General features: G+C 43.5%; 1 protein-coding gene and 1 pseudogene across 8 annotated transcripts in view; one reads left to right on the forward strand and one right to left on the reverse strand.

Moving 5' to 3' along the window:
* Positions 1-13,023, reverse strand: part of ULK4 (unc-51 like kinase 4) — a 703,273-nt gene extending 690,250 nt beyond the window's left edge. For 4 of the 8 annotated variants that reach the window (XM_010374299.2, XM_030935319.1, XM_030935312.1 and 1 more), the window contains exons 1-2: positions 12,761-13,021; positions 5,229-5,414 (exon numbers count right to left, since the gene is read on the reverse strand). In XM_010374299.2, coding sequence (XP_010372601.1) covers positions 5,229-5,366 — 138 coding nt within the window. In that variant the 5' untranslated portion in view covers positions 5,367-5,414; positions 12,761-13,021. Of the gene's footprint in view, positions 1-5,228; positions 5,415-12,760 lie in introns of all 8 variants that reach the window. The other 4 variants (XM_030935299.1, XM_030935309.1, XM_030935315.1 and 1 more) reach the window with 4 other exon arrangements.
* Positions 6,010-6,328, forward strand: LOC104670935 (annotated as a pseudogene).

The raw sequence follows: 13,023 nt of genomic DNA on the forward strand, positions 1-13,023 counted from the left end.
AGTTACTTGGGAGGCTGAGGCAGGAGAATCATTTGAACCTGGGAGGCAGAGGTTGCAGTATGCCAAGATCACGCCACTGAACTCCTGCCTGGGTGATAGACTGAGACTTTGTCTCCAAAACAAAAAACCCTGAAGTTTCCAAAAAATAAACTGTCAAAACAAAAACAAATTTTTCAAAGTAAAATACAAAGTCCAGGTCCAACACTCAAAAGATTAGCGGAAATTCTTTTTCTTTTTTTTTTTTTTTGAGATGGTGTTTCGCTCTTGTTGCCCAGGCTGGAGCGCAATGGCATGATCTCAGCTCACTGCAACCTCTGCCTTCCAGGTTCACGCGATTCTCCTGCCTCAGCCTCCCAAGTAGCTGGGATTACAGATGCCCAACACCATACCCAGCTAATTTTTGTATTTTTAAAAGAGATGGGGTCTCACCATGTTGGTCTCAAACTCCTGACCTCAGGTGATCTACACCCCTTGGCTTCCCAAAGTGATGGGATTACAGCCATAAGCCACCACGTCTGCCTTTTCTTTTTTTGAGACAGTGTCTCTGTCGCCCAGGTGGGAGTGCAGTGGCATGATCGCAGCTCACTGCAACCTCCACCTCCAGGGCTCAAGCAATCCTCCTGTCTCAGTCTCCCAAGTAGGTGAGACTACAGGCATGCACCACAATGCCTGGCTAATTTTTCTATTTTTTCTAGAGACAAGGTTTCACCATGTTGCCCAGGCTGGTTCTGAACTTCTGGGCTCAAGTGATCTACACACCTTGGTCGCTCAAAGTGGTTGGATTATAGGCAGGAGCCACCACACCTGGCACAGTCTGATGAGGTTTGATTGATGCAGGTACTGGCAAAACTCTCTTTATTTATTTATTTATTTATTTATTTTTTTTTTTTTGAGACAGGGACTCAGTCTGTCACTCAGGTTGGAGTGCAGTGGCACAATCATGGCTCACTGTGACCCCTGCCACCCAGGCTCAAGCAATCCTCCCACTTCAGCTTCCCAAGTAGCTGGGACTCAGGTGCATGCCACCATCCCCGGTTAATTTTTGAGACAGAGTCTCGCCCTGTTGCCCAGGCTGGAGTGCAGTGGTGCAATCTTGGCTCACTGCAACCCCCACCTCCTGAGTTCAAGTGATTCTCCTGCCTCAGCTTCCCAAGTAGCTGCAACTATAGGCATGTGCCACCATGCCCGGCTGATTTTTTTGTATTTTTAATAGAGACAGGGTTTCACCATGTTGGCCAGACTGGTCTTGAATTCCTGGCCGCAAGTGATCCACCCACCTCGGCCTCCAAAAGTGCTGGGCTTACAGTCAGGACCCACCGCGCCTGGCCCACTCCTGGCTAATTTTTGTATCTTTTGCAGAGACACATTTCACCATGTTGCCTAGGCTGGTCTCGAACTCCTGAGCTCAAGCAATCCACCTGCCTCAGCCTCTCAAAATGCTGGGAGTACAGGTGTCAGCCACCATGCCCAGGGTGAATTTCTATACATTCACAAATGTACAATCGAAAAAGGAAATTAAGAAAACAACTCCATTTATGATAGCAGCAAAAAGAATAAAACACATAGGAATTAACTTAACCAAACGGGTAGAAAGGCTTACACAACAAAAACTACAAAACACTTCTGAAAGAAAATTTTAAAATACATAAATAGGCCAGGTGTGGTGGCTCACGCCTGTAATCCCAGCACTTTGGGAGGCTGAGGCGGGCGGATCATGAGGTCAGGAGATCGAGACCATCCTGGCTAACACGGTGAAATCCCATCTCTACTAAAAATACAAAAAATTAGCCGGGCGTGGTGGCGGGCACTTACAGTCCCAGCTTCTAGGGAGGCTGAGGCAGGAGAATGGCGTGAACCCAGGAGGTGGAGCTTGCAGTGAGCCAAGACTGTGCCACTGCATTGCAGCCTGTGGGACAGAAGGAGACTCCATCTCCAAAAAAAAAAAAAAAAAAAAAAGACATAAATAAGTGGGAAAATATCACGTGTTTATGAATTAGAAGGCAACATTCAGATATTAATAACTGACATTCAAATACTACCCAAAATCAACCTATCCAAAGCAATCTATGCATTCAATGCAATTCTTATCAAAATCCAAACAACTTTTTTTGTGGGACTAGAAAAAATCTATCCAAAAATTCATATAGAATCTCAAGGTATGTCAAATGGCCGAAACAATCTTAAAAGAAAAAAAAAAAAAAAACAAAGCTGGAGAACACACACTTCCTGATTCCAAAACTTACTACAAAGCTACAATAATAAAAACAGTATAGTACTGGCATAAAGACAGACGTAGAGACCAACAGTATAGAATAAGGAGCCCAGAAATAAACCCTCACACATATGGTCAAATGACTTTCAACAAGTATTCCAAAACTATTCAATGGAGAAAGGGCAGTCTTTTCAACAAATGGTACCCGGAAAACTGGATATCCACACGTAAAAGAGAGAAGCTGGACCTTTACTGTTGTGGTCTGAATGTGTCCCTCTAAAATTCACATTGAAACCTAATGCCCATTGTGGTGGTATACTAGGAGGTGGAACCTTTAGGAGATGATTAGGTCATGAGGGCTCTGCCCTCATAAATAAAATTAGCGCCCTTAGAATAGAGCCTTAAGGGGGCCTGTTTTCGTCTTCTGCCATGTGGGAACACATAGAAGGCACCATCTTTGAGAAAGACAGCAAGCCCTTACCAGACACCAAAACTGCTGGCACCTTAATCCTGGACTTCCCAGTCCCAAGAACTGTGACCAATAAATTTCTGTTATTTAAAAGCTATCCAGTCCAAGGTATTTTGTTTTAGCAGCCCAAACAAACTGAGACATTTACCGAACACCACATACAAAACTTAACTCAAAATGAGTCAAATATCACTGAGGTAAAAATACATAACTCTCAGAACAACAAACAGGACAAAAGCTTCATGACACTGGGCTTGGCGATGATTTTTGGATATTTGAATAAGACATCAAAGACACAGATAACCAAAAAAAGACAAATGTGACTCTGCAAAAATTTTAAACTTTAGTACAACAAAAGGCACTATCAACAAAGTGAAAAGGCAACCTATGGAATACGAAAATATATTTGCATATCATATATCTGATAACAGATTAATATCTAGAATATATAGAGAAGTCATAAAACTTAGCAAGAAAACAACCAACCAGATTAGAGAATGGGCAAAGGATTTGTGGAAATGGACAAAAAGAATAGACATTTCTCCAAAGAAGATATACAAATTGTCAACAAGCACATGAAAAGATGCTGCTCAGCATCACTAGTCATTAGGGAAATGCAAATCACAATGATAATGAGATACCACCTCACACCCATTAGGATGGTTACTGTCAAAAAAAAGAAAAAAAAGTACTGAGAAGGATGCAGAGAAACTGAACCCTTGTACGCCGATGGGCTGGAAGGTAAAGATGGCAGAGCTGCTGAGGAAAACAGAATGGCAAGTCTTCAAATAATTAAAAATAGAATTACCATAGCACCAGCAATTCTAATTCTGAGTATATACACAAAAGAAAGCAAGATATCAAAAAGATATTTGTATCCACATTTCATAGCACCATTGTTCACAATAATCAAAACATGGAAGCAACTTGTGTCCACTGTTACATAAATAGATAAGCAAAATGAATTTCATATATGTACAATGAAATATGATTCAGCCTTAAAAAGGAGGAAATTCTGACACATGCTTCAATGTGGATAAACCTTGAGGACATTACACTAAGTGAAATAAGTCAGACACAAAAAAGAAAAATGCTGTATGATACCATTTATATAGAGTAGTCAAAACCACAGAAACAAAAAGAATGATAGTTGCCAAAAGCTGGAGAAGGAGAAATGAAGAATTACAGTTTTATGGGTACAGAGCTTCAGTTTTACAAGATGAAAAGAGTTATGAGGATAGATGGAGGTGATAGTTGCACAGCAATATGAATGTACTTATTATCCCTAACCTGTACAATTAAAAATCACTAAGGTACAAACTTTATGTTATATTGTATTTTACCAATATATTGGTAAAAATAATACCAATTATTATTCTATTTATATATGTTATGTTATAATATATATAACATATTATATATAAGTAAAATATATATTATATATTATAACACATAAATAAAATAACAATATACAATATGTTATATATTATATATATTTATATAGATTTTTTTTTTTTTTTGAGATGGAGTCCAACTCTGTCACCCAGGTTGGAGGGCAGTGGCGTGATCTCGGCTCACTGCAACCTCCACCTCCTGGGTTCAAGCAATTCTCCTGCCTCAGCTTCCTGAGTAGCTGGAATTACAGGCGCGCACTAACACGCCCGGCTAATTTTTGTATCTTTAGTAGAAATGGGGTTTCACCATGTTGGTCAGGTTGGTCTTGAACTACTGACCTCGTGATCCGCCTGCCTTGGCCTCTCAAAGTGCTGGGATTACAGGTGTGAGCCACCATACCCAGCCCACAATATTTTTTTTTAAGTTAGGTATGGTCCAAGAAGCCTAGGCTATAAAGTGACACAGCTATTTCCAACCCAAGTCACTCTCACCCAGTGTCCTTCCTTGACAGTAAGTTGCAGAGGTGGGGGGAACCTGCTTGTTTCCTAAATACACCAAATTCAAAAAGTAAATTACCTAATGTACAATATCGTTTCCAGGCTGGGCTCATTGGCTTCTGCCTGTAATCCCAACACTTTGGGAGGCTGAAGCAGGCAGATTGCTTGAGCTCAGGAGTTTAAGACCAGCCTGGGCAACATAGCCAAAACCCGACTCTAAGAAAAATACAAAAAATTAGCCAGGTGTGGTGGTATGTGCCTGTAGTCCCAGCTACTCTGGAGGCTGAGGTGGGAGGATCATTTGAGCCCAGGAGGTCGAGGCTGCAGTAAGCCCAGTGCACTCCAGTCTGGGCAACAGAGACAGACAGACCCTGTTTCTAAGGGAAGGGAAAAAAAAATAAAAAGAGTATAGTTTCCCTGATTTATATCCCCCACCAAAAAAAAAAGACACAAAAAAGAAAAGTTAGTCATTACTTGGATATGTTTATTACTCATTATTCAGGACTGATGGCCCTGAATAGATAGAAGGTCACCCATTCCGGACTGAAAATGTGGCATTTGATATATCAAATTCAATGACTACTTGAAAATGCTACCCCCTTCTACCCATCACAGCTCTCTATTTCCCCATGCCAATGGAAATACACTGACTTACCCAGTTGGTTATTTCAGGCCTTTTGCACTTATCAGTACAAAGAATGGCTACAAAATTGATTGTTCCCTTCCGTCGCCCTTTATAGACAACAGTCTTGCTTCCTCTTCCAATCTCCTCATACAGAATAAAGTTTTCCATCTCTGGGCCAATTTCTCACATACGGTAGACTAATAGCATCTCTAGCTCCTAAAAAGTAAACAAAAATGACATTGATAAATGCAAGCTAGTTGCATAATTAATTAGGCTAGGATAATTAGCCCAGGATATCTTATGTGTAAAAAAATCTAGCAATTCGACAAATTCAGAAAATTAACTTACAAATGTTAAATACTAGTGCTAAAGTTTTTGCAGGATGAACGAAGCTACGGAGCAAATAAATAAAACTTTATAGCCGGCGCGGTGGCTCACGCCTGTAATCCCAGCACTTTGGGAGGCCGTGGCAGGGGGATCACCTGAGGTCAGGAGTTCGAGACCAGCCTGGCCAACAAACCCTGTCTCTACTAAAAACACAAAACTTGGCCAGGCGTGGTGATGCGCGCCTGTAATCCCAGCTACGCGGGAGGCTGAGGCTGGAGAATCGCTTGAACCCAGGACTGCACTCCAACCAGGATGAGAGAGAGAGACTCCGTCTCAAAAAAAAATTCACAAACCAATATTCAAGTTCCCATCAACAAGATCTTTTTAAAACACAGTGGCCGCCCATGCCTCCAGGGTGGGTAGATACCCCGGCATTCCATGCGGCCGGCCCTTCCGCCACGGCCACCATTGGAGAGCGGCAGCCATGGCTCTGAGCTACCCTGTGGCCGTGGGCCTCGATGAGGGCCACAGGGTGACCAAAAATGGGAGCAAGCCTGGCCCAGCCACCGCCAAAGTGGGCGACAGACCAAGCACACCAAGTTTGTGTGGGACATTATCCCAAAGGTATATGGCTTTGCTCCCTACAAGCCGATGTGCCATGGAGTTGCTCAAGGTCTCCAAGGACAAATGGCCCTCAAGTTCATCAAGAAAAGAGTGGGGGACACATCCGCACCAAGATGAATAGATAAGAGCTAAGCAACGTCCTGCCCGCCAAGAGGAAACTGGCTGCCAAGAAGGACTGAGGCCCCCTACCCTCTGTCAATAAAACCTTCACAGAAAAAAAAAAATGTGAAAATAACAACTATTTCGAACAAGAGTAACAAAATCCAGGTATGAATTAGATTTTACCCAACGTCTCGTATCTTACTTTCTCAGTTACAATGGAAACCTGGTACAGTGGAAAACAACATCTGCACAATGGGATAATGTATGTGAGGCAGGAGAATAGGGTCTGGAGGCAGGTAACCTAAGGCTGTTTGACACTGACTTCCTATAACAAAATTGAAAGGAAAACCCTAACTTTCCACGCCTAAGTAACAAAAGGACCACAGGCTATTCCCTTTGCAAACACCCTACCTTTTCCACGCAGCAGATGGGAAATTAACTGATGGCAACCAATCAGAGTGATTGGGGCGGAGTCTTGCTTTGCAACTTTGTAACTTCACCTTGGCATCTACCTGGCTCAGAGAGTGGAATCAATGAATGCAATGGAATCAATGAAATTGGCTGACGGCAACCAATCAGACCGATTGCAGGCCACCACTTGATTTACATGAGGTGAGCATGAAAAGGCCAATGGGAAACTTCTAGGGAGTATTTGGGCTGGGTATCCCTATCCCGGACTTCCAGCGCTGCTCAGGCGGCTCCCACACTGTGGAGTGTACTTTCGTTTTCAATAAATCCCTGCTTTCATTCTTTTGTTGCTTCATTCTTTCTTTGCTTTGCTGGGCATTTTGTCCAATTCTTTGTTCCAAACGCCAAGAACCTGGACAACCTGCAGTCAAGACCCTCTGCCAGTCTTGACTGGTATGCCCCACCTAAACCTTATAAATTATGAGAAGCAAAAGAGAAGCATATGCCCTACCTAAACCTTATCAATTATGAGAAGCAAAAGAGAAAACAAGTGAAAATACAGTATAAACAAATATGGAATGATAGGTCCACGTAATCCCTAGAGACCAAAGGAGTCAATCCAAATATCATTAATACTACTGGCTCGTAGGCCAAATTGGGCATGCTGCCTGCTTTTGTAAATAAAGTTTAATTGGAACAGAGCCACACCCATTCATTTATATATTGATTATGGCTGCTTTCAAACTGCTATATATTGCCTATGACAGAGTTGGGTGGTTGTGACAGAGACTCTACAGCCTGCACAAGCCTTAAAATATTTACTATTTGTCTCTTTATTAAAAAAAAGTTTGCCAACCCCTGCTCTAAATCAAGATGTTTGTTGTTGTTGGTTTACCCAAGGACTTCAACCTTCACCTAAGGTATAAGAAGTTAAATGAGTTCATTTTCTTGGCCAAAATAACCCTTTAATTTTCATAAGTAAATAAGGACTTGATGTAATCTCTTATCAGACATCTTATTTAGAATTTCAGTTAAAGTGTAATTAGAGTATTAAACAATATATTATAAGTTAATCTAAGTAATTCATTAAAATCATTCTTTCAGTCTGAATACAGTGGCTCACACCTTTAATCCCAGCACTTTGGGAGGCTGAGGTGAGCTGATCACCCGAGGTTAGGAGTTTTAGACCAGCCTGACCAACATGGCAAAACCCTATCTCTACTAAAAACACAAAAATTAGCCAGGCATGGTGGCACACACTTGTAATCCCAGCTACTCGGGAGGCTGAGGTAGGAGAATCGCTTGAACCCAGGAGGCAGAGGTGGCAGTGAGCCGAGACCGTGCCACTGCACTCCAGCCTGGAAGACAGAGCACCACTCAAAAAAAAACAAATCCATCTTTCATAACCTGGCATCTCTTTGGAAAGATATGTTACACTATATTAAACTTTCCAGAAACTCACAATATATCTACATATCAAAACAGCACATTGGCCAGGCACAGTGGCTTGCACCTATAATCTCACCCCTTTGGGAGGCCAAGGCAGAAGAATTGCTTGAGCCCAGGAGATTGAGGCTGCAGTGAGCCACAATTGCATCATGGCACTCCAGCCTAGGCAACAGAGTGAGACCATGTCTCAGAGAAAAAAAAAAAAAAGAAAATAAAAAATTTAAAAAGCACATTGGGTTGAACTCAATGGCTCATGCCTGTAATTCCACCACTTTGGCCAAGGAGGGAGGTTCAATTGAGGCCAGGAGTTTGAGACCAACCTGGGAAACGTGGCGACACATTATCTCTACACAATATTTTAAAATGTTTAAAAATTAGCCAGCAGTGGTAGCCTGTGCATGTAGTCCCAGTTATTTGGGAGGCTAAGGCAGGAGAATAGCTTGAACCCGGGAGGCAGAGGATGCAGTGAGCCAAGATCTCACCACTGCACTCCAGCCTGGGCAACAAAGTGAGCCCTGTCTCAAAAAAAAAGAAAACCTTGTATACCTCAAATACATACAATTACTGGTAGATCATACCTCAATATGGGTATACTAAAGAATTAAAAGCAGGGTCTCAGAGATATTTGTACCCCACATATTCACAGCTGCATTATTCACAATAGTTAAAACATGGAAGCAACTTGTGTTCACTGAAACACGGATAAGCAAAATGTAATATATTTTGCTTTTGCAAAAATGAAGTTTTAGAGACTGGTGCACAACAACGTAACTGTTCTTAACCTCTACTAAACTTGTACCCTTAAAAAGGGTTAGGATGGTAAATTTTATGTGTATTCTACCACAATTAAAAATTTTTTAAGACTTCAAAAAATTAACAACAAAACTGGTGAATATATTGGCTGGATGTGGTGGCTCAAGCCTGTAATCCCAGCACTTTGGGAGGTCGAGTCAGGCGGATCACCTGAGGTCACAAGTTTGGGACCTGGCTGGCCAACATGGTGAAACCCCATCTCTACTAAAAATACAAAAAATTATCCAGGAATGGTGGCGCACACCTGTAATCCCAGCTACTCAAGAGGGTGAGGCAAGAGAATCGCTTGAACATGGAAGGCGGAGGGAGGTTGCAGTGAACTGAGATTCCACCATTGCACTCCAGCCTGGGCGACAAGAGTGAAACTCTGTCTCAAAAAAAAAAAAAAAAAAAAAAATTAAGAAAACTCATTTTACAGATCAAAAAAAAATCCAAGATTGTTCTATCCTAGGAGAGGAAAATTTTTTTCTATAAAATGTTAGGGGGTAAACATTTTAGGTTTTACACTTTATGGTTTCTGTCACAGCTACTCACCTTTGCTCTTGAACTAGAAAAACAACCAGAGACAATAAGCAAATGGATGGATATGGCTGAGTTCCATTAAAACTTTTATTTATGGGCAGGGTGCGATGGCTCACACCTATAATCCCAGCACTTTGGGAGGCCAAAGCAGGTAGATCACCTGAAGTCAGGAGTTCAAGACTAGCCTGGGCAACATGACAAAACCCCATCTCTACTAAAAATACAAAAATTAGGCCAGGCGCTAGGGCTCACACCTGTAATACCAGCATTTTGGGAGGCCGAGGTGTGTGGATCACCTGAGGTCAGGAGATCAAGACTATCCTGGCTAACACAGTGAAATCCCATCTCTACTAAAAATACAGAAAATTAGCCAGGCATGGTGGCGGGCACCTGTAGTCCCAGCTACTCGGGAGGCTGAGGCAGAGGCTGCAGTGAGCCAAGATGGCGCCACTGCACTCCAGCCTGAGCAACAGAACAAGACTCCGTCTCAACAACAACAACAAAAAATTAGCCAGGCATGGTGGCGGGTGCCTGTAATCCCAGCTACTCCAGAGGCTGAGGCAAGGGAATGGCTGGAACCCAGGAGGCGGAGGTTGCAATGAGCCAACTGCGCCACTGCACTTCAGCCTGGGTGACAGAGACACCATCTCAAAAAAAAAAAAAAAAAAAAAAATTAATTAGTTAAAAACAAAAAGGCATGGGTTAGTATCTTTCTTTTCATGACAGTTTCCATAAGTCCTTTTTATATTCCTCTTCGTTCTAAAACGCATTCATTAAAAAGAATGAAATCCTACCACATCCAGCTAATTTTTTGTGTTTTTGGTAGATATGGAGTTTCACTATGTTGCCCAGGCTGGTCTAGAACTCCTGGCCTAAAGTGATCCTCCTGTCTCGGCCTTCCAAAGTGCTAGGATTCTAGGTATGAGCCACCGCGCCTGCCACTAAGTTATTTTGCAATGTAATCCCAACACTTTTGGAGGTGGAGGCAGGATTGTCTGAGGCCAAGTGTTCAAGACCAGCCTGGGCAACATGATGAGATCCCGACTCTACAAAAATACAATAGCCTGGCATGGTGGTGCACGCCTGTAGTCCCAGCTACATGGTATGTATTATAACCAAAATAAGATTAAACTGACAGTATGTTAAGATGGGAAGTTATTAAGACAGAAAAAATATAATCAGAAACCTTAAGTGTTCAGAAATTGTCTACATTAGGATATACCAGGATGATAAAATAAGTTTTCATAAGATATGTATAACTGATTTCTTGAAAATAAGGTTTTAGGCTACAGGTGAAAAACTGAAGTACAATCTTGTTTATTTTGTTAGTTTGTTTTAAGGAAGGCTAGGTCTTGAATCCCTGGGCTCAAGCAATCCTCCTGCCTCAGACTCCCAAAATTCTGGAATTACAGGTGCAAGCCACCGCCCAGCCAATCCTGAAATTTTGAATTTGATTTAGGCCAAATTCATTTCCTTAACCTTTACTTTAATCACATCTGACCATCAAGTCACATCTGGACAATTTCAGTCTGAAATTAACAAAATACATTAGCTATAAATCTGCTTAGGGTGGTTTCTTACTTTCAAACATTTCTCCTCTCTAGGGCTCCGTTTCCTTAGAGTAAAATAAAAATTGGATCAGATGATTTTCTATCTTTTTTTTTTTCTTTTGGACAGGGTCTCACTCCGTGGCCCAGGCTGGAGTGCAGGCGCAAGATCTAGGCTCACTGCAACCTCCACCTCCAGGGTTCAAATGATTCTCGTGCCTCAGCCTCCAGAGTAGCTACCTCAGCCTCCGGCATGCCACCACACCCAGCTAATTTTTTGTGTTTCTAGTAGATATGAGGTTTCGCTATGTTGCCCAGGCTGGTCTAGAACTCATGGCCTCAAGTGATCCACCTGTCCGGGCCTTCCAAAGTGCTAGGATTACAGGTATGAGCCACCGCGCCTGGCACTAAGTTATTTTTCAATAACTTATTAATAGTTGAAATTCCAAGACTTTAAGATTCTTTAACTCAGTCCAAAGACGTTCCCCATTACCGACTTCCTAATATTCATTTTTAAATCTGTAACCTCTTAGTTGTAAAATAAAACACAAATACAGAAAACTCCACAGAATATAGTTTAATGACTTACTAAAGAGGGACACACTTCTAATCACTACCCAGGGTCAGGAAATAGGATTTTGCCAGCCACATAAGAAGCCCCTCCGTGAGCCTATCTCAATCACCAACCCTCCTGATGCCCACAAGTAACCACTCCCTGACTTTCGTAGTCATCACTTCCTTACGTTTCTTCATGGTTTTCTCACTCGAGTATGCTTTCCGAGAAACCACAGTTTAGTCTCTTAACCTATATAGTGCTCCTAGGGAAGTCTCTCTTAATTCACAAGTTCTCCTAAGAAGCATCCAAGAAGCCAGAAGGCAGAGCAAATCTCACACGGGTGCAAATAAGGCATTTAAGAGTCAGGGGGCAGGTCCTACATTCAAGGAACGCTGAGAGTGACCAGGTGATAAGAGCGCACAGGTGCCCACCTTCAGCACAATCATGACTCCCGCACCAGAAGCATGAGCATCACCTGGGACTTAATAGAAATGAAAACGTTATCGGCCCTGCCCCAGATTTACAGAATCATACACTCCGGCGGTAGGGCCTGGCCTTTTATGTTACTACACGCCCTGGGGTGACCGGGATGCGCTCAAGTCTGCGAACTGCCGGCCAAATCAACCTTCGCCTGAGATGTAACCGATGGCGAGCGCCATGCTAAGCACTCCATAGGTGCTCCTCCTCGCTGCACTTCACAGACTAAATAATTACAGACTCAGGGCTGCTACGTAGTCACTCGCATCCCACTCCCGAGGCAGCTCGCGGCGGGCGAATCGGCGGCTTTCGCGGCCTCCCTACGTCCACAGGCATCAGATCGCGAGGCCGGCTGGGAGCCTAGGAAGTGCTGCAGGGCGGTGAAGACGCGGTCCGCTCTGGGGAGTTAAGAGGTGGCGTCCATAAAGCACATCTCCCAAGCCGAAAAACACGAGCCTTCTCTCCCCGCTGCACCCAGGTCCTAGAAGAGGCGTCCCAAGTGCCCTTAACTAAAGCCTGGATAAAAACGGGCGGTTTTTCGTTTAACAGGAGCGCAAAGCGGGGGAGCGCAGGAGGCACGGGGTCCACGGGGAGAAGGAGAGAGGGAGGACAGGCGCCCCCACTCTCCCACCCCCCCCCCGCCCGCCCCGCCCCTGCAGGCCTGCGCTCTCTTCTGCGACCGCTTAGGCAGACACGAACCCAGACTCGTGGCTATTAAAACCGCCACTGCCACGCACCTGGTAGGTAAGTCAAGAAAAAACTCGAGTCCACTTGGCTGCTCCCGCGGTTGCGCGCATCTCGGCCTCTGCCTCAGGACAGGTTCACATTCCCAAGAATAGGGGAGAAAGCAGTGAAGCAAAGCGGAACGCGCGGAAGCGCCGACCAGCCTTACGGAGGCGGAGCCCCTCCAGGTTTGGATTCGTCCATACGGTTTCCAGGGCAGCACACAGAACGCCGGAAGAAGCTCAGGAAGCTGACTGGCTGTACAGTTTCCGTTCCT

The sequence above is a fragment of the Rhinopithecus roxellana genome, chromosome 1, assembly GCF_007565055.1.
Source record: "Rhinopithecus roxellana isolate Shanxi Qingling chromosome 1, ASM756505v1, whole genome shotgun sequence".
Classification (NCBI taxonomy): domain Eukaryota; kingdom Metazoa; phylum Chordata; class Mammalia; order Primates; family Cercopithecidae; genus Rhinopithecus; species Rhinopithecus roxellana.